Source organism: Anabrus simplex, chromosome 6 (assembly GCF_040414725.1).
Source record: "Anabrus simplex isolate iqAnaSimp1 chromosome 6, ASM4041472v1, whole genome shotgun sequence".
In the NCBI taxonomy this organism is placed as follows: Eukaryota; Metazoa; Arthropoda; class Insecta; order Orthoptera; family Tettigoniidae; genus Anabrus; species Anabrus simplex.
In genome coordinates this window covers 218,813,740-218,834,285 of record NC_090270.1, presented here as the reverse complement: position 1 = coordinate 218,834,285, position 20,546 = coordinate 218,813,740, and the positions used below count along the sequence as shown (strand labels likewise).

Sequence of the window (20,546 nt, the reverse complement as noted above, 5' to 3'; positions counted from 1 at the left end):
CCAACCTGTGAGTTTTATTTATAAGGTATATTAATATGCTCATTTCAAATTTTCAATTACTTTTCACACATTAATTTTGATCATTGAAGACAGGTTTGTATACCAGTACCTACGAGGACGGTTTGAAAAGTTCTCGGAATCACCGCTAGAGCTAGAGCAACGAGGTTCCCGCGCAATAATCACACATCCCTTGTGAGTGAACACGTGGTGCGTCAGTGCAGGAGTGTGGTAGTGACGACTCTTTGTTGTTGTTCCTGCGTAGTGATTTGTGACAATGGAAAAAACCGAGATTCGAGCAGTGATTAAATACTTTGTAAAGAAAGGTATGAAAGCAAAGGAAATTCATGCCGACTTTCAGAACACACTGGGGGACTCTGCTCCTTCATTTTCAACTGTTGCCAAGAGGACCAGAGAGTTTAAATTTGGTCGGGAGAGCTTGGATGATGATCCGCGTAGTGGACGGCCAAAAAGTGTTACGACCCCAGAATTTATCGCAAAAGTGCATAAAATGGTCATGGAGGATCGTCAACTGAAAGTGCGGGAAATTGCTGAAGCTGTAGGGATGTCTTCTGAACAGGTATATTATATTTTATCCGCAAGATGGGTGCCACGGCTCTTGACATTGGACCATAAACGCACCAGATTGGAGATGTCCGAACAAAGTCTGACCCGTTTTCAGTGCAACCAACAAGATTTTTTGCACCGGTTTGTGACTACAGATGAAATTTGGGTCCACTACTAAACCCCAGAGACAAAACAAAAGTCAAAGCAGTGGAAACATGCCGATTCACCACCACCAAAGAAAGCAAAGGCAGTGCATTCGGCCGGAAAGGTCATGGCCTCAGTTTTCTGGGATGCAAAAGGCATTCTGCTGATAGATTATCTTCCTACTGGCCAAACAATTACGGGGCAATACTATGCAAACCTCCTAGACCAATTACAGGAAAAGATACGCGAAACAAGGCCTGGTTTGGCAAGTAAAAAGGTCATCTTTCATCAGGACAACGCTCCGCAGCACATAAGTGTTATTGCCATGGCAAAACTTCATGAACTGGGGTACGAATTGTTGCCACATCCACCTAATTCACCTGATTTGGCACCATCAGACTCATCTATTCCCCAAGCTGAAAATTTTCCTCGCTGGACGGAGATTTTCAACAAGGGAAGAACTGACAGCCGAATTGGAGAGGTATTTTGCAGGCCTGGAGGAATCTCATTTTCGAGATGGGACAAGGCATTGGAACATCGCTGGACCAAATGCATTAGTTTACAGGGAGACTATGTTGAAAAATAAAAGCAGTTCCACCGAGGTAAGATACTTAATTCTAGTACATTCCGAGAACTTTTCAAAACACCTACGTATATAACAGTATCGAGGAAAAGTTATTAGGATTATTGTTCAGTAAGGTAACTCATATTATATTCATAAATTTTTTAATATATGTTAAAAAATTAACAAGGTACACATGTCTATTTTATACAGTACCACACTCCAAGAAACATCCTTACCAATGCAGTAGTACAAAAAGTATAAAAACATTCACACTATACATTTCAGTACACAATGAAGGCAGTCATAAAGTCTTTACTAATATTAAATTAACAATTGCACTCAGTTTAGCTGGTGATGTAACTGAATAAATCATGACTTGATCAGTAGAATATCTTAAATCACTTTTTGCTAAATAAGTTTTCTAACTGCAAATTAAGAGAAAAACTAAGTAGCACCTTTTGGCAAAACATTACCTTATTGCATTTATGTAGTAGCAATGTGCAGTAGCAATGGAGGATACATTTCATCTTATCAGCTGAAATTTTGTTTCTATTATTTTTTAACTAACTTCTAAAAAACAGCCAGTGATGAGAAAGATGAAGTTTTGTTATTCTGTAAATTTGTAATTTGTTTTGAAGATGTTTAACTGTTAGAATTTGATATTACAGGTTCCAAAACATTAATGAAAGTAAAATGCAAATGGAAGATACAGAAACAAAATCTACTGATTTGCATAAGCACACTTAACAACATATCACATTTTGAGAGATAGAGAGGAAGAGATAACATTCTCTTCCAGAATCTGTACAGAAATCATCAATTCATATACATCTACACAAGACATTTTAAAAATGCAAAATGTTTTCTTCATGAAGTGAGTGGAGCAGGTGTAAGGAATCGTTTTGTAAAGTAAAATTATACCAATTTTAGTAGGAACAATCTCTAGCTTATGAAACCCCAGATGAAGGTGCCTCCCTCCCTTCTTTCTCTCTCTCTTTTATGGTTCATTAGAACAGAAAGGTTAGTAACTGGCATTGCTTCGCGTGCGCATAAGAAATGCAAACAAATTTCACTGAAAGTACTGAATAAAATGTCATTCAGATGACATATTAAAATGAGAAACAATCATTGCCACCAGAATGTTGTGCCTCTACATGCAAAAGGACTTTTGAATCTACTGAAGCACAAATGAAACAATGAATTTTTACTCTTATATCATCTTGCAATCATACTGAAAAGTGAATAGAAAGTAGTTTTATGTACATTCTAATTAAAATGTATGTATCCTGAATTTTCAATGATTCTTATGGGAGAAAATAGGAAAGCTACTAAAAAAAAAAACTAGCAAGGTATTTAAAAAAAACATGCTATTAACCTTCCTAGACAACATTCAGGCTATATGCAATCATCAAGTAAACAAATTTAAAATACTTATCAGTTCAGAAACAAATAGTAATTTGAAATAATGGAAAGTAAAATAACTCCCACTTTTGCTCAAGGACTTGCCAAAGCTTGCACCAAGAAACTTGGAAAACAAGAAAAGATGTGCAGTACCATCTGAATATTACACAAGCTTTAGGAGCCAAGAGCTTCACAGCATCACAGATTCACATTTTAACAGGTTTCAATAAATTTCACCAAGTGTTAATATATAATGCTGGAAAATGTTTTAAAACACTTACTGCATATGCATTCAAATTTATGATTAAAACCTCTTTGTCAGGAGGGAAGTTCTAAGAAACTGATCCAAACTTACACACTGAACTCTAAATCTGATGATGCTAAGCACTTGATTAATATTACCCTCTATTCCAGTATGGAAATACTGGTAATTGTTCACATGAAATAACTGATGCACGAGTCTGAGCATAAAAATAATAAAATGAATTTAAATTGCTTTACAAATGCATAATACTTTTAAAGTGCCGTACTGTATGCACTGTTAACTAAAATATGAAGTTGGTAAATTCGGATCTGTGCTGGTATTTTCAATTACAGAAACATGTCAATGGCCTGTACTCTAAAATATTTTTGCAGTCAGTACCAGACAAAGATGTTGTCAACAGTAACATAAAACAAGTATCAATGAAGAACTGTATGACAACTTTACAGATTTCATTGAAACTCTTGTCTGAAAATAAACATACAAGGAAAATGAAGCACAGTTAAGGAATGTCTTTAAAAGGGATACTCAAATCACTTTAAAAAATGAACACTTTCTTCTACAGCAAGGTTACCACAAAAACGCATAAAACTATGCTGTATTTTTTTAAATACCATTAATAGGATTATTGAAATCATGGTCATGTAGTTGGTAAGTAAAAGTACTTGAATTCTGTAGGTTCAACTTCTAACCCAAGGAGGAGAGACAAGCTGCAAACCAAAGTTGTTGGGTTATATCTTTCAAGCATGAGTCCAATCGAAAGGGCAAAGTAGAAAATTCAATCTTGTCATATAAAAACTCACACCATTATTCCCTTATTATGGAATTCATATACATGTTACTCTAAAGTAAAATACTTTGATTTTAAGCATACATCTTTAAAACAATGCATTTTAAGAAAACATCTTTCACTGCTGACAGTTTGAAGTTATTTCCTTGACTTTAGAAGTAAGTAAAAGAGTCAAATATAGGAAAGAAAATGTCCAGAGTTGTCTGAAATGATTACTCTCGGAAGAATTTTATTTCTTCCATATATAAACCGAGATACAGAAATTTTGAAAACTACCCAGTATGTTATACTTAGTACACAATGTTTATAACATGACAAAAAGAAAAGCGACTTGTTTTACTGTGCTAGAGTACAAAAATGTCTTGAAAGTGCTAGTAGATAACAGAAATCCATAAACAACATTCTTATATTTGTTGTTATAAAAAGTGAGGCGGAATTTTCTTCTGAACGCTATATTGATTCAAAGTTTAATGGCATAGAAAAATTCAGTTCATTTGCACCAGATAAAGCAGTTTCATAAAAGTTCTTAAAAATAAAACAGATCTAAGAAACAACTTTATAACAACAGTTCTGCCTTCATAATGAAAAAGAATGCAAATAGAGATCAAAGACAAGAAAAATAAGCTGCAACTATCACATCAGTTCCTTGGCCAGATCATGACCTCTACTCAGTCTTGTGTTGTCACAGTTTATACACAATTATTCCAGCACACGTTCCATACTTACATTACTTACATATTTAATTTGTACAAACAATCTTTATACTACAAAATATACGTAACAATAAAATACTTTTTCAATCTAGGGTAGAACACAGATTACTTCTAAAATGTGAAGTCAATTTTGGTATTTAAAAAATCCATGAGTTTCCATTCCACCTGATAGAGTAAATCAGACTAAGTCCATTCTGCCATCTGGTAGCATTTATGGACAATGCTAGGGTTTAAACAGATCTCTGTAACTGAAATGGAAGCAAGACCTCTTGATAATTGTAATATTTCATCCTGAGAGCAAACAGTAAGAAACCAAAGTAAAAAAATAAAAATAAGAAAGTCCTTTCCTTAAAATGATCTGATGTGAAAGTAACAGCACTTTCAGGCTGCATCTTTCATTTTTTTAAAATATAAATGTTTCACAAAGTTTTAAAACACTGTTCCCAAAATATCTTTTAGCAAGGTGAATTTGTAGTCAAATACAGAACAGCTTTATATCAACTTCTTTTTGAATTTTACTCTCCCAGAAAGGGATCCTAGTTTCCTATATCTATCTAGATCACATCAGAATCACTCATCCTATTAATAAAGTAATGAAAAAAAGACACATTTTATTGTTTCTATTTCACATCAAATTGATGCCTATTCCTGCAGATGAATTAGAAGCTCATGGAAGAAGCCAACACCTCTGTGAAAGACAGAGTTTCCATTGGTAATACTTGTCAAAAAACATATCTTTCCTTGCAGCTATTCACAACCTTCCCGTTTTATCAGTAACAGGCTGGTCACGTATCACAAATCCGAACATGATAATAAATTAAGAGTATGAGTCAACATAACAGTGAAAGAACAAATTAAACTACTCCAAAGGAAGACAACTCTTACAACTATCAGTTTTGCTTTCCTGATAGATCAAGAGCATGTTAAATGACAAATTCAAAATTGTAATAATAAATAATTATCTTATTACACTTGACTACACATTTTGAAAAAGCAAATTTTCTCACATTCTTGAACACAAAAAGGGTGGAGTTGTTCAGGTTATAAAAAAATATCATGGCAACACTTATCGTGGCAACTGCTTGATAGGTCCAAGTGACAATACTGCAGATGAGCCTAGACCACTTAGATTGCAAACAGGAGGTCTACTGCCATCCAGAGACACAATGGGTAAACCATAGTAACCACCTGATGAATTTGAGAGCTGTGACAATGGAATATAATGATGTACTCCAAGGCCAGCCAAACGGCTCAGAGTGCCTGGTTGTTTCAGATCTACAATAGGTAACGCAAGTTCACTTCCAGGTTGTGGACTAGTCTCTTTGTGATAGGCTTGTCGATGCTGAAGCAAGCCTTGTTGTGTGGGATATTGTGCTGAGCAAAGACTGCACCTGCAAAGAACATAAGAGGAATGAAAATTAAATTTACCTGAAATTATCAGTAAAATCCCTCTATTAATTACCACAGGAAGTCATATTGTCAAAGAAATGTTATTTAATTAGGAACTTATTACAGAAAGGAGGCCAAAATAAACATAGATTAATTCCAAAGTAGACATCAATATCGATGCCATTTACATATAGTTCTGACTCGTTAAGACACAGTCTGTTTTAAGAAGTTATAAAGAAATTCTCGACCCTCTCCCTAACCATCTCGATATATGTTAACAGTGAGCAAAGACCAATTTCAATACAGCCCTCATTAGCAAGGTGCAAGGTTGTCAATAACATAAGAGTTTAGTTCCTGATTTGATGTGAAGTTGTAAAAATACAGTGGTGGTCAAAATAATAGAGCCACCTGGCAAAGGTTTGGAATAAAGTGCAAATTTATTACTAGACATGTTTGTACTATGATGGAAACAAAATTTTAAGTTGTACAGGCACCATTACAACAGAGTCACACTGTACCACAGTCAGTTATACAGATAACACAACTCAAACTAATCAATAATATTCAAAAGAATACCAGACCACAGGGTCAAAAAAATAGAGCCAATTGACACAAATATTTTGTACTTGATCTCAGTCTTATGAAATTTACAGGAACAGTCGTTTTTGCATAGGAGTGCATTAGTACTTTGTGGGGTAACCCTTATTTTCGAGGATTGCCCTGCACTTCTTACTAATAAAGTCGACTAAACGCCTGCATTCGTCGCTGCTGATCGCATACCAGGCCCTCCGGATTTCTTCCTAAAGTTTATCTGAAGATGTAGCTTTTGAGCGGTCAATTCTCTTGGCTATGATCTCCCAGAAGTTCTCAATAGGTGATGCGTCAGGAGATTGAGGTGGCCCCTCTAATACTTCAATATGGTGATCTTGAAAAAACTGCCTTATGATCCTTGCAGTATGCTTTGGATTATTATCGTGCTGGAATTCCCATTTCAGCGGCATTTCCTCTTCAGCATAAGGCAGCATCACATTTGCCAAGATGTCTTTGTACATTTCTGCATTCATTATGCTGCTGGCTATGATTGGACCAATGCCGTACCACGAAAAACATCCCCATACCGTAACACTTCCGCCACCGTATTTCACAGTTTTTAAAGTGTACTTGGGATTACATTCCTGGTTTGGTGGGCGGCGCACATAGACTTTTCCGTCTGAGGCAAACCTATTATACTTGGTTTCATCGGACCAAAGGATGTTCCTCCACCAAATATAAGGTTTTTGTTCATTTCTCCAGGCGAAGGCCAACCATTTCTGAACATGAGCTTTTGAAACACGTGGCTTCCGTCTCGCAATGCGCCCATTCAATTTTGTGGATCTCGGTCGTCTTTGAATCAATGAGGTTGATGCTTGATCATCATTATTGTCGCTAAACAAAATGGCTTTCAGTCGTAGTGCTGACAAAAATGGGTCTTTCTTTACTTCCCTAGTGATGAGTCTGTCTACGCGAGGAGTAGTTACACGAGGTCGCCCCCTGTTTTCCACCTGCGGCTTCGTTTGTTTTGCCAGTCTAATGGCGTTCTGGACTCGTTTTCGCGAAACGTGTAACTATTTGGCTATTTGATTCATGGACATCCCACGTTTGAATATCTGGAACATTACTATACGCTCATCATCACTTGTATGCTTTGCTCTGCCCATCTAGAAGAATGTAAACAAAACCAAACGTCAATTTACATACAAAATAATACTGAGTGGAGGTTTGTTGACAAATAATATGGCTAGCGCGCAAAACAACTGCAAAACATCAATTTGAACGGGACTTCTGTACAACGGCTCTATTATTTTGACCCATAAGATTCTTACCTTTATGCCTCTTTTCACACGTCTAGCTCAAACTCTTCCTTTCGCCCGACTACAGATAGCAACGACGTCTTCCCTGACGTCTAAAAGGGACTGACAATACGGCACTCGTGGAGATTTTGCGAACTAATAGATATCCTAGTTCTTAATCCTGTCAATAGAGGTGGCTCTATTATTGTGACCGCCACTGTATATGGTGTGTGTTGCGTGGCTGTGTAATCCGAAATGTCAATTCGAACAGTATCCTTGATAAAGGAAAAAAGAATTAAAAATATTTCTTGCAATGTAAAGAAAGGATTTATTCATAGTACTGTACCTAAACTTCAAAAAACAATTTGCTTTACATTTCACTGATAAAGATAAGTCTTATGGCGACAATGGGACAGGAAACGGCTAGGAGTGGGAAGGAAGCGGCTGTGGCCTTAATGTACAGCCTCAGCATTTACCTGGTGTGAAAATGGGAAACCACAGAAAACCACCTTCCGAGCTGCCGACAGCTGGGTTCAAATCCACACCACCCCACCGAATGCAACCTGACAGCAACGTGACCCAAACCATCCAGCCACTTGCTCAGTAAAGAGTCACTTAAATTAGTATTTAGCACAATAAAATGTAAATACAGTATACATACATACAAACATTATCATAATAGACTGTTATGCCTTTCAGCGTTCAGTCTGCAAGCCTCTGTGAATTTACTAAATGTCGCCACAATCCTATATTTGCAAGTAGTGTTGTGGCCTCATTTAGTTCTATACCTCTTATCCTTAAATTGTTAGAAACCTAGTCTACCCATCGTCGTCTTGGTCTCCCTCTACGTCTCTTACCCTCCATAACAGAGTCCATTATTCTACTAGGTAACCTATCCTCCTCCATTCGCCTCACATGACTACACCACCGAAGCCAGTTTATGCATACAGCTTCATCCATCGAGTTCATTCCCAAATTAGCCTTTATCTCTTCATTCAGAGTTCCCTCCTGTCATTGTTCCCACCTGTTTGTACCAGCAATCATTCTCGCTATTTACATGTCTGTTACTTCTAACTTATGAATAAGATATCCTGAGTCCACCAAGCTTTCGCTCCCGTAAAACAAAGTTGGTCTGAAAACAGACCGATGTAAAGATAGTAGTTTCGTCTGGGAGCTGACTTCCTTCTTACAGAATACTGTTGATCGCAACTGCGAGCTCACTGCATTAGCTTTATGACACCTTGATTCAATCTCACTATATTACCATCCTGGGAGAACACACAACCTAAATACTTGAAATTATTGACCTGTTCTAGCTTTGTATCACCAATCTGACATTCAATTCTGGTCAGTTTCTTACCTACTGACATCAATTTAGTCTTCGAGAGGCTAATTTTCATACCATACTCATTGCACCTATTTTCAAGTTCCAAGATATTAGACAGCAGGCTTTCGGCACAATCTGCCATTAAAACCAAGTCGTCAGCATAGGCCAGGCTGCTTATTACATTTCCACCTAACAATCCCTCCCTGCCATTTTATACCTTTCAGCAGGTGATCCATGTAAACTACGAACAACAAAGGTGAAAGATTACAGCCTTGTCTAACCCCTGTAAGTACCCTGAACCAAGAACTCATTCTACCATCAATTCTCACTGAAGCCCAATTGTCAACATAAATGCCTTTGATTGATTTTAATAATCTAACTTTAATTCCATAGTCCCCCAGTATGGCGAACATCTTTCCTCTCAGTACCCTGTCATATGCTTTCTCTAGATCTACGAAACATAACCACAACTGCCTATTCTTCTCGTAGCATTTTTTAATTACCTGGCGCATACTGAAAATAAGATCCTGACAGCCCCTCTGTGGTCTGAAACCACACTGGTTTTCATCCAACTTCATCTCAACTACTGATCACACCGTCCCTTCCAAGATGCCAGTGAATACTTTGCTTGGTATACTAATCAATGAGATACCATGATAGTTGTTGCAATCCTTCCTGTTCCATTGCTTATGGATAGGTGCAATTACTGCTGGGATCTCTTATGAGTTCACCTGAATTACTCAAAACAGTGTTTATTTCCTTTTTCCCTCCCTGCCTGAGATTCTTTATTACTGTCCAGGAAGGTTTCCCTGCTGCTTTACCTAGCCTTTCCCGGTTATTATCTAAATCTTCTCATGACTTCTTCTTGGATTCAGCAACTATTTGTTTCACTTTGTTTCTTCCATCTACGTACAAATCCCCTGTCTGCCTCTGTCTACTGTTCGAAATTTCTCACTAATCATACCAATGTACTTCTGTCTAATTTCCTCGTCCTGGAGATTTTCTACCCTTATTCGTTTGCAGACAGATGTCACTTTCTCTACCCTAGGTCTAGAGATACTTAGTTCACTACAGACCAGGTAGTGGTCTGTATCATTGAAAAATCCGCGGAAAACTCTTACATTCCTAAAAGATTTCCTGAATTTGAAGTCGGTTAAGATGTAGTCTATTATGGATCTGGTACCCCTAGCCTCACATGTGTAGCGGTGAATAGCCTTATGCTTGAAGATTGTATTCGTAACTGCTAAACCCATACTAGCACAGAAGTCCAACAAACGCTACCCATTCCCACTAGCTTCCACATCTCTCCCACACTTACCAATCACTCTTTTGAATCCTTCAGTTCTATTTCCAACTCTCGCGTTGAAATCGCCCATTAGCACTATTCTATCCTTGCTGCCGACCCTGACCACGATGTCACTCAATGCTTCATAAAACTTGTCCAACTTCATCCTCATCTGCACCCTCACATGGCGAGTACACTGAGACAATTCTCGTCCTAATTCCTCCAACTGCCAAATCTACCATCATTCGCTCATTTACGTGCCTAACAGAAACTATGTTGTGTGCAATGATATTCATGATATACAGCCCTACCCCATACTCTGCCCTTCCCTTTCCAACGCCCGCCAAGTACACTTTATAATCTCCTACCTCTTCCTCATTATCTCCCGAATATCACTTACTCCTAGCACATCCAGATGCATCCTCTTTGCTGACTCAGCCAGTTCTACCTTCTTTCTTCCGTAAGCCCCATTAATATTGATAGCTCCCCATCGAATTCCATTTCGTTCGTCAAGTTGTTGGCAAGGAGTCCCTTGCCCGTCAAATGAGAGTGGGACTCCAAGGCTTGCTTAAAATGTTCTGAGCCCGGTAAATTCACGAAGCAGGATGCTACCCTACTATCACATAGTCCAAGTGAGTATCTCTCCTCTTAACGGGTTATGGACCACTGGTGGATTGTATAGTCCTAGCCGCCTTAGCACAAGGAGGGTCATGACTGAGAATATGTCCGAGATGCCCACTCCCATTCCATAGCAACTGGTAACCCAACTCTCAGGACCACTTACTAGGCCACTCAGCCGTTGCCCATGGTTCACGAACTAGGACGTGACTACAGTAACCCACACCATGAACCATACAGTATATTGTTAATTAAATTCTAGTGTGCTGTAACTCTAATAGAAGCCAAGCTAGAAAACAGAAATTACCCAAATACTGTAAGCAATTTTGTGTTGTATTTTATACTGTACTTACAAAGCATGTTTCTTGCAAAAAAAAAAAAAAAAAAAAAAAAAGTCATTACTGTATTTTGTAAGATATTGTTTAACAATGCTGCATTTTCCTCTTTATTTATGTAACTTTCACATTTCATTGAAAACACAGGAACTTTCATTTGATTAGAAAAATTGGCATTGGTAATCCCGTTTCGGCGTAAGAAACTACACGTGCTTGCGATGCCTGAACATAACATAGGTCGCTGCAGCAGCAACATACCGTTCTACAAAACTTAATGCCAATGGTAAAGATTATATTTCCAGTCAGTCACTCTACCCTCACTCCTCTGTTTCATTACTACGGTGCCTTACAGCTGCTGCAGCTGTAACTGTAAACCAAACTGTATATAGAGCATTACAGGTTTCTTTTGGATAATCCCAGTACAGTAGAACCTTGTTTACCGGGGTCAACTGGGACCAGGGCCGATCTGAGTTAACGAAAATCCGGGTTATCCCGAGAATGACGGAAAAATGATTAAAAAACAAGTACTGTACATCACCAAAATATTTTTAATAGAGTTTAGAAATGATTATCAGCACACTTTCACCTAAATCACATACACTGTATGTATTTGCTCTATACAAAATATAGCTACAAATTAAGTCGGTAGTAAAAAAAGGCAGTGAGCTTCTGCTGTTCAAGCTGCGGAGAACAGTATGCGATACTTTGTGGGGTGGCGTCTGGATATACTGATACTGTGTGTGTCTGCTGAGAGATGCAGCGCGTGGCTTGCAAGGTGGTTGGATTAAGGATTTTTCTTGGCCAGTATGCTTCACGACTGAGTACATGTTTAACCACAAACATTGGCCAAGCCATCACATATAGTATCCAGGCCATGTACCCTGTGATACGTGCGAGGTTATCCTGCTGTACCCTAGGTAACACATTCAAATAAGTTTGCACACGACCTATCACTTCGGGGGTGAGGCGGAGTGTTTGGGTATTGGTGTCAATCAACACCCCTAAGTATACTACCTGGTTGGTAGGCACTAACACAGATTTGGAACTATTCACTGTTATTCCTAAGACTAAATCCAAATATAATAATATGTCATCAACCGGTATATGATTACTGTATATAAGCCAATCGTCCAAGTAACAAATAGCTTTCACTCCGAACTGTTCCTGCAAGATATTGGTCACTGCTATAGCCCAGCGCTGCCTAATTGCCGGTGCTAAAGGGTGTCCCATCGGGAGACGGGTGAATCCATAGGCGCGTCCCCTGTAGCACACTCCATAGAACCGACGGTGATTCGTTCGTATCGGTATGTGTTAGAAGCCGGAGCGAAGGCCTATCTTGATGAGTTGAGAGAAGGGTGGTATCTTGGCCAGAGCTCTAGCTGGCCCCACTAGTGAACACTTGGGCGTGGTGTAGAAAGGCATCCATCTGCCGAGGTCGTGAATAACTCGAGCACTGCCATTAGGTTTTGCCACTAGGAATAGAGGGTGTGCGTCAGTGATTTCTTGAGGCACCAAGAGCTGTTGCTGGCGACGATCCAGTATAATTTTGTCCATCAGTGGCGATGGAGATCTTGGTACGTAGACATGTGGAGCTTGTGTGGGGCGAGGTAAGCTTGCACCATCTTTGATGAGTTGTTCAGCGAACCGACCTATGGGATCATCTTGATATGGAACTGCAGATGCTACTGGTACCGCTACTGTTGTGTAACTGGTAGGTTTCTTTTTTGAGGTAACAAAATCAGGCACTGGTGGTAGCGGCTGTCCTTCCGGCGGTGGAATAAGCCTAACCGGTCTCCAAAAGCTTGGGTCATCAAATGTTTCATAGACATTGTCGGCGTGGATAGGTGAAGAATCATCCTCGGCCTCGTCCGGCGTGGGCAAGGTGGAGTCACCGAAATCTGCGGTATCCCATGGTGCTGAGTCCCGGGGAATATCCCAGTCATCACGTGACTGGCGGCTGCGGCAGATGTTGGAGGTAGTCTTCGGGAGTGTCATCATCTCTTGGATTAAATGAAGTCCATAATTCTCGTAGGGTGACTGGAAGACTGGGCTGAGAGCAGGGGGTGACTCCTCCTGAAGGACGTGTAAGACCGCTCTGCTTCAGAGACCCGTGAACAAAGGCCTGGATGTCTGCTCTCCTCCTGCGGTGAGTTGGCCTGCACATGCTTGTTGTTGCGACTGTCGGTGCCTCGGCTACGACCAAACTGACACTCCTCTCTCGGGCGCGCTGCTTATATGACTTCAGGCTGTACCTTAATTAAGGCCTCAGCTGCTTCCTTCCCATTGCAAAGCCTTTCCTGTCCCATTGTCGCCATAAGAACTATCTGTGTCGGTGCAACATGAAGCAAATAACAAAAAACTATTTCTAGAATTCCTCGGTCCATCAGTTGAACAAGAGAAGTTACATTAGGTGGTAAAAACGTCAATGACTAGCTGATTGACAGACAGATGCGAAGGTGCATTGTCAATCAGCAAAACTGCCTTGTAGGGAAGGCCACACTTCATCAAATATCTTTTTACTGATGGCAAAAATTCTGGAAAAACCATTGCTTGAAAATGCCACTAACCATCCAAGCACTTTTTTTGTGAGTGGTGGTGATGGTGATTATTGTTTTAAGAGGAAGTACAACTAGGCAACCAATCCCTATATAACATTAATCAGAGAGAAAACTGGAAGGGGTCCGACACTTCAAAAAAAAAAAAATGGTATCGGCCAAAGGAAGACGAGGGCCATGAAGGGCGTGAAAATGAAAGACTCCCTAGGCCTCCCTCGTCGGGCCGGAAAAGAACAAGAGTTGACCAAGAGAGGTCGGATAGAATAGATGAAAGTGAGGAGCCTGGCACAAGTGGAAGAAATGCCAGGACTTGGCTAAGGGCCCCGTGGTTGCCAACCCACGCTCCAAAGTTCAGAGCCCCTGGGGCCCCTTTTAGTCGCCTCTTACGACAGGCAGGGGATACCTTGGGTGTTATTGTACTGCCCCCACCCACAGGGGGACTTTTTTTGGGAGCTGTAAACAACAGACAATGAATCTCGTTTCACATTTTTCAATGCACAGGGTATTTTTCGACTTCCTTATTATAAGGAGAGGAAGTTTGTGATTTTCTGGCGCATTACTGAAAGCAATTATGGTGAGGCGGTCTTTCCTTTTCTTATACCCTTTCGCTGAATCTTTTACTTTTGATGCTAGCATTTTACTCGACAATATTTGGTAAAATAAACAGGATTCATCGGCATTGTAAACTTGATCTGCCGTCAATTCTTCCTTTTTAATAGTCTTCAAACTCTCTTTAAAGTTTTTCTGCCGCTTCAACATCACCTGACAAGCTTTCCCCAGTGATTGAAAGTTGACGCAGTTCATGCCGTTTTTTCCATCTGTCCAACTATCCCTGGCTAGCTGTAAAACCTGAATCAGCATGGGGCAACTGTTTGTTCAAATTCAATGCTTTCTGTTGGATGATAGGTCCAGAAATCGGCAAACCACGTTCTCTTTCAGCACAAAACCAGGCTTTCTAGTTTAGCAGTTTTTGCTTTACACTGATTATTTAAATCTAAGAATTTCATTTTTGTCCGTATTGAACTGAGAATGGAAGATAGGAAACTTAAAAGGGTCCACCTTTTCAATACAAATACAAATAATGCAAGCTGTCCTTAGAAATCATTTTGAAACTAAAGTCTTCAATGCGTTTTCTGGTCTTCTTTCAATCAGATATGGTCGATGTTCCTACTCCAAATTCAGCAGCAATGTTCTTTAAAGATTCTCCCTTACCATTCTTGTCAATGCTTCCATCCTTTTCTCCATTGTCACAGCCATGTTCTTTCCATTTCGTCGCCATCGCGGATGAGCGAACGAAACAGCACAACGATACTGTACCTCGACCGTGACGCTAGGAAAACTGAACACTACCAATATTGCAGCGCAACTCAGGAACATTGTTTCTTGGTCAATGTCAAGTGCAAGGCGCAGGTGGGGGAAGGAGAGGGTTGAGTCACTAGTCTGCTGCGTGGCGACAGCAGGTGGGGTGAGTATAATGAACTCGCCTGCTGGCAAGAGAATTTCAGTAATGTACCTACTGAGAATAGCAATTTATTTTCTGTAAAACGAATCATTTACTACGCTAAGCAACAATTTCTTTTTTCCAAACTGGTCCAGGTTAAAGAGATTTTACAGTATTTCCAAATCCAAACAGACCACAGTCCCTATTAGTTTGGATTACTCTGTTTTTACTGCATTTCTCTTTTTACACCGTGCTTAGGCAGTCATGAAGTAAATAAACCAAATGCTAAAAGAAAGATTATTCAAATCCTGGTCCTTCGACTGAAAGAATCCTGACGAAGAAACACCTTGTTATAGGAAGGGGGACAAACTGTCCAGGTAGTGCAAAATGTTAGAAATTTTTGAGTGTAAATGAAAAGGGAGGGGTTTTATCATCCTGAAACATAAACAAATTAACAGCTCATGCTACTGGAATAGGAAACTGTACAATGCAGAAAATTTCAGCAACGGATCAACCTCACCTACTACCACACCCCAATACACAACGTATTAACAGAACCAAGTTACCTTAAATAGTTTATTTTATCCATAATCTCATGAGCCAAACAGTTTACAAGCGCTACCAAAAGGGCGTACGAGCTAGTACACCAAGTTTTACTGAAATAATGTGAGAAAAGACGGCAGGAACACATTACGAATTAACGTATAAAGGCAAGATGATCATTAGGTTTGTGCAAAATATGGGCTTTGAGTATGGTTCCACAAAAAGGAAATCAAGCAGGGTTGAATCAAATTATATTATCACATGACAGTATAAGTACGCGAGTGAAATTGGGTTCAGGCACAAGGCTGCAGCAACATTTATTAACACAAAACTTTATATGACAGCAACTCCTGTAGGATAAAAAGCTTAGTAAGATGACATAGCTAACTGCACTATAATTGACTCGTGATAAAGTAGAAAAGACTGATCATTCATTCGGAAGAAGACAGGAACAATGAACTATGGAATTTTTGAGAACAGCTTCAAAAACAAAATATTGGGATGTTGTCCAAAACAGTGACGGATGGTTCGTTTAATTTGTGTCCCACAGTCCAATCCTGCCCCTGACATACCTGTACTTTAAAAAAATAATGAATGGTGCATCTCCACAACAATGGAGAAACTATATGTAGCAGGTAAAAACTACTGAAGAGTTACAGGAACATAAAATCTGTGCCTGACAGTGACATCACAATATGCATGAATTCATTTGACGAAGTAGATGATAGTGTAAGTTGGATTTTATATTCTTAACATAATATGTAGCAAACAGAGTTATTCTAATTAACATTGATGCTTTTATGGCCCGTACTTGTAGACATGATAAGGGCATAAGCCCTAAAGCCCATATCATGTCTCCAGAGTTATTTTTATTAATTTATTGTCTGTGTGGGTAATATTTAATCTGGGTGGGTAATATTTAATAGCTAATTATTTATCTATGTAGTGTTATTATAATAACCCCAGATATCGTGCAGTTACGTTTATAAATATAATTAATAATAGTAATTATGATTGCAGCCAATGGCCATCATAATGAAAAACATGTAATCTATATATACAATCTATATATATAAAAATGAATGTATGTATGTAAATTACACATCTCCTCCTAAACTACTGGAGTAATATCAACCAATCTTGGTACACTTATAACTTCTATCTGGAGACGAGCAATGTGGGGAAACACTAAGATGAACAGTGACACTCTGGACTTTTTAAGAGTAACTTCAGGCCCCTTGGGGCGGGGAGCGAGCGGGGAGTGATATATTCTTTTTAAAAAATAGTGTTGAATCCGTACTTTTCGGGTTCGCTGAGATGAATAGTGACACTCCAGACTTTTTATAGTACAAGTTCGGCCCCCTATGGGCTGGGGGGTGTACAAACATTACCTACTATCTGGAAAAAATACTGTTGGGGTAAGACACCCCTAGTGGAAGAGGGTGAAATATAATCTATATTAATACATGGAAGTCTGTGTGGAGCAATCTATATATACTGTGTATGTGTGTATATTTCTCTATAAAATACGAGTTTTGTCTGTACATTGCTCAGAATTTGAAAATCATGGTATTTCTGTATCGGTCATGTAGACAGTAACAAGGAAATGCACTTTTTACTTTTCTGTAATTTCTGTCTGTCTGTATGTACATGTATCACGAGAAAACGGCTGAAGATAATTTAATGAAAATCGGTATGCAAAGTCGGGAGTTGAGCCACTACAATCTAGGCTATAAATCATTTTATTCACGCTGAGAGAAATAGTAGTTTAGGGGAAGGCCCAAAATGTAACTCTCAAATATTTACATTATTAGTGGTCCTACCAATAAATACAACATAAGTTATATAAAATTAAATTTCCGATCATTTATGTCTTATACACTTTTACCATACCACCTATGATAACAGAGGTATTCATGAATTTGTATTTTTGTTGCTAAGTCCATATCAATGCCGAGCCACGACAAAATGGATTAACAGAATTTAATGAAAATCGGTATATAGAGGCGGTATTCAAAGTCGGTGAATAAGCCGCTATAATCCATACAAGAAAACGGCTGAAGAGAATTTAATGAAAATCAGTATGCAAAGTCGGGGAATAAGTCGCTACAATCTAGACTATAAATAATTTTAATCACGCTGAGTGAAATGGTAATTTAGGGGAAAGCCTAAAATTTAATTCTCAAATATTTATGTTATTAGTGGTCGTATCTTAATGAAAATTGGTATTCAAAGTTGGTGAATAAGTCGCTATAATCCATGCCATAAATAATTGTATTCACGCTGAGTGAAATAGTAGTTTAAGGGAATGCCTAAAATTTAATTCTCAAATATTTGTTATTAGTGGTCGTATCTTAAAGGAAGTCGGTAAGCGAAGTCGCGGAATAACTCCCTACAATTTAGGCCATAAATAATTGTATTCAGGGCGACAAAAATGGTAGTTTAGGGGAAGGCCTAAAATTCAGTTCTGAAATATTGTTATTAGTGGTCCCATTTTAATGAAAATCGGTATACATATTTGGGGAATAAGTCGCTATCATTCTAGGTCATAAATAATTTTATTCACTCAAGGCCTAAAATTTAATTCTCAAATATTCATGTTATTAGTGGTCGTATCGATATAAATACTACACAACTAAAGTTATAGACTATTAAATTTCCGATCATTTATGTCTTATTCATAGTTAATAATAATGTTATTTGTTTTACGTCCCACTAACTACTTGTTAAGGTCTTCGGAGACGCCGAGGTGCCGGAATTTAGTCCCGCAGGAGTTCTTTTACGTGCCAGTAAATCTACCGACACGGGGCTGTCGTATTTGAGCACCTTCAAATACCACCGGACTGAGTTATTCATAGTTAACGTACCGGCTATTATCACCAATATATTCAGAAATTTGGATTTTTCTTACCAAGTCCATATCAGCGCCAAGTCACAAGAAAATTGGCAAACAGAATTTAATAAAAATCGGTATGTTAAGCTGGAGAATAAGGAACTACAGTCTATGCTATAAATGTGAAGGCCTACAATATAGAAAGCTCATAAAATTGATCAACAATAACATTACTTTGACCATTGTTTGTTGCGATGTGCTTTGTGTCATCTGTTGCCACCCAACTCTGATAGATAGGATTACTGCTGCGTACCGGATATTGTTTTAAAATTTACCTTACGTTGCACCGACACAGATATGTCGGCGACGATGGGATAGGAAAGGGCTAGGAGTGTGAAGGAAGCGGCCGTGGCCTTAAGGTACAGCCCCAGCATTTGCCTGGTGTGAAAATGGGAAACCACGGAATACCATCTTCAGGGCTGCCGACAGTGGGGCTTGAATCCACTATCTCCGGGATACAAGCTCACAGCTGTGTGCCCTTTAACTGCACGGCTAACTTGCCCAGTTGTACCGAGTATAACAGCCTGCCTGATTATTGGCGGGAAGTAGCTGGGAGTTAGATAACTTTCTTCTTTAGCATGCCATTCCTCTGGTACATAAATTTTCTGTCACTACTGGTGCGTAACACACTGGCTCATCAAAGCATTCAAGCTATTCAATCCCTACTCTGAGGCACTGATTGGAATGAGCAGAGTGCATATTTAACGGAATAATGGCAGAGGAGTGTTTACGGTTGTCTACAGCCCTGGTCATTCCAGCTCTGGAACTTTGGAGTGTTAGATCGGCACTATAGTACTGTAATTAATCTCATAGTGTAGAACCGTATTGAAGATAATATATTAAAATTATAAAACCCTTTTTCTTTCATTTCAGATTCCAAACTCCAATTTGTGCCATAATCTGCTCTATTCATCTAAGGATTGCTAGAACTCTCCCTATATTCAAGATCATCGTTACTCTTAATGAGTCCATTATTGGTGTTCTATGTTACATACGATTTTAGTTTTACTGCTAGCGCGTGAATATGGACTAGTTTAACTTGTATTTCCTTCTGGCATCGAGATCATCTCTCCTACAGAATTCGTAACTAGTGGAGATCACGTCATATCAACCTTAGTTTCGTCGTTATACGCCTTTTGACTGGTTCAATTTGGACTCGTACTATTCAATGAACTCTATTTCAACTCTTGTTTTTACATAATTGAACGAACTCCATCTTCAATAATTAATCCATGGTTCATGCACTGACGTATATTTTAATGCCCACAATATCTATTTTTTACTTTAACAACCCCTTGATTGTTTTTAACATCACAGATTACCATCGTTCAATGTATTCCACGACAAACTCTCGCTGTTAATCTCTACATATTGTTACAATCTAAGTCTAATGTTATATTATTACTTTTTATTACAACATTGTTATTCTTTTAATATGAGACCACAATTTTGATCATTTTAAGCTCAGGGCCCTGACCTAGTCTCTGTACATTAATGGCTGATGACGTTTGCTATGCCGAACGAAACATGTTCCATTATTTAAGACACTTCATGATTATTTTATAATTCAATGAGTGTATTGTATTGTATTGTGTTGTACTGAGTAGGTGGTTGTAAATAAAAGGATTTTATAATTTTAATACCGTAGAACTGTTTGTTAAAAGTGAGAAAATGTGCGGTTTTTAATTTGATCGAGTATTTTATATGATAACATTGCTTTTAATCCTTACTTTCCTACTGACGTTTTTGTAATGACCTATGTTGACTTCAGTAAGGAAAACCACAAAGTCAGCCGTTCTGAGAATCCCGTAGCGAAGCACGGGTACATCACCTAGTATATATATACATAAAATTAAGGTGCAAGCATAAATATACACATGAATTAATGAGGC

The 20,546-nt window shown here is 38.7% G+C and overlaps 1 protein-coding gene across 2 annotated transcripts in view; it reads right to left on the bottom strand.

The window, feature by feature from the left end:
- Positions 1 to 1,417: 1,417 nt before the first annotated feature.
- The window catches only part of LOC136876344 (nuclear receptor coactivator 6), a 113,286-nt gene continuing 94,157 nt past the window's right edge, over positions 1,418 to 20,546 (bottom strand). For both annotated transcript variants that reach the window (XM_067150200.2, XM_067150201.2), the window contains exon 4: positions 1,418 to 5,830. In XM_067150200.2, the coding sequence (XP_067006301.1) occupies positions 5,506 to 5,830 (325 nt within the window). In that variant the 3' untranslated portion in view covers positions 1,418 to 5,505. The remainder of the gene's footprint in view (positions 5,831 to 20,546) is intronic.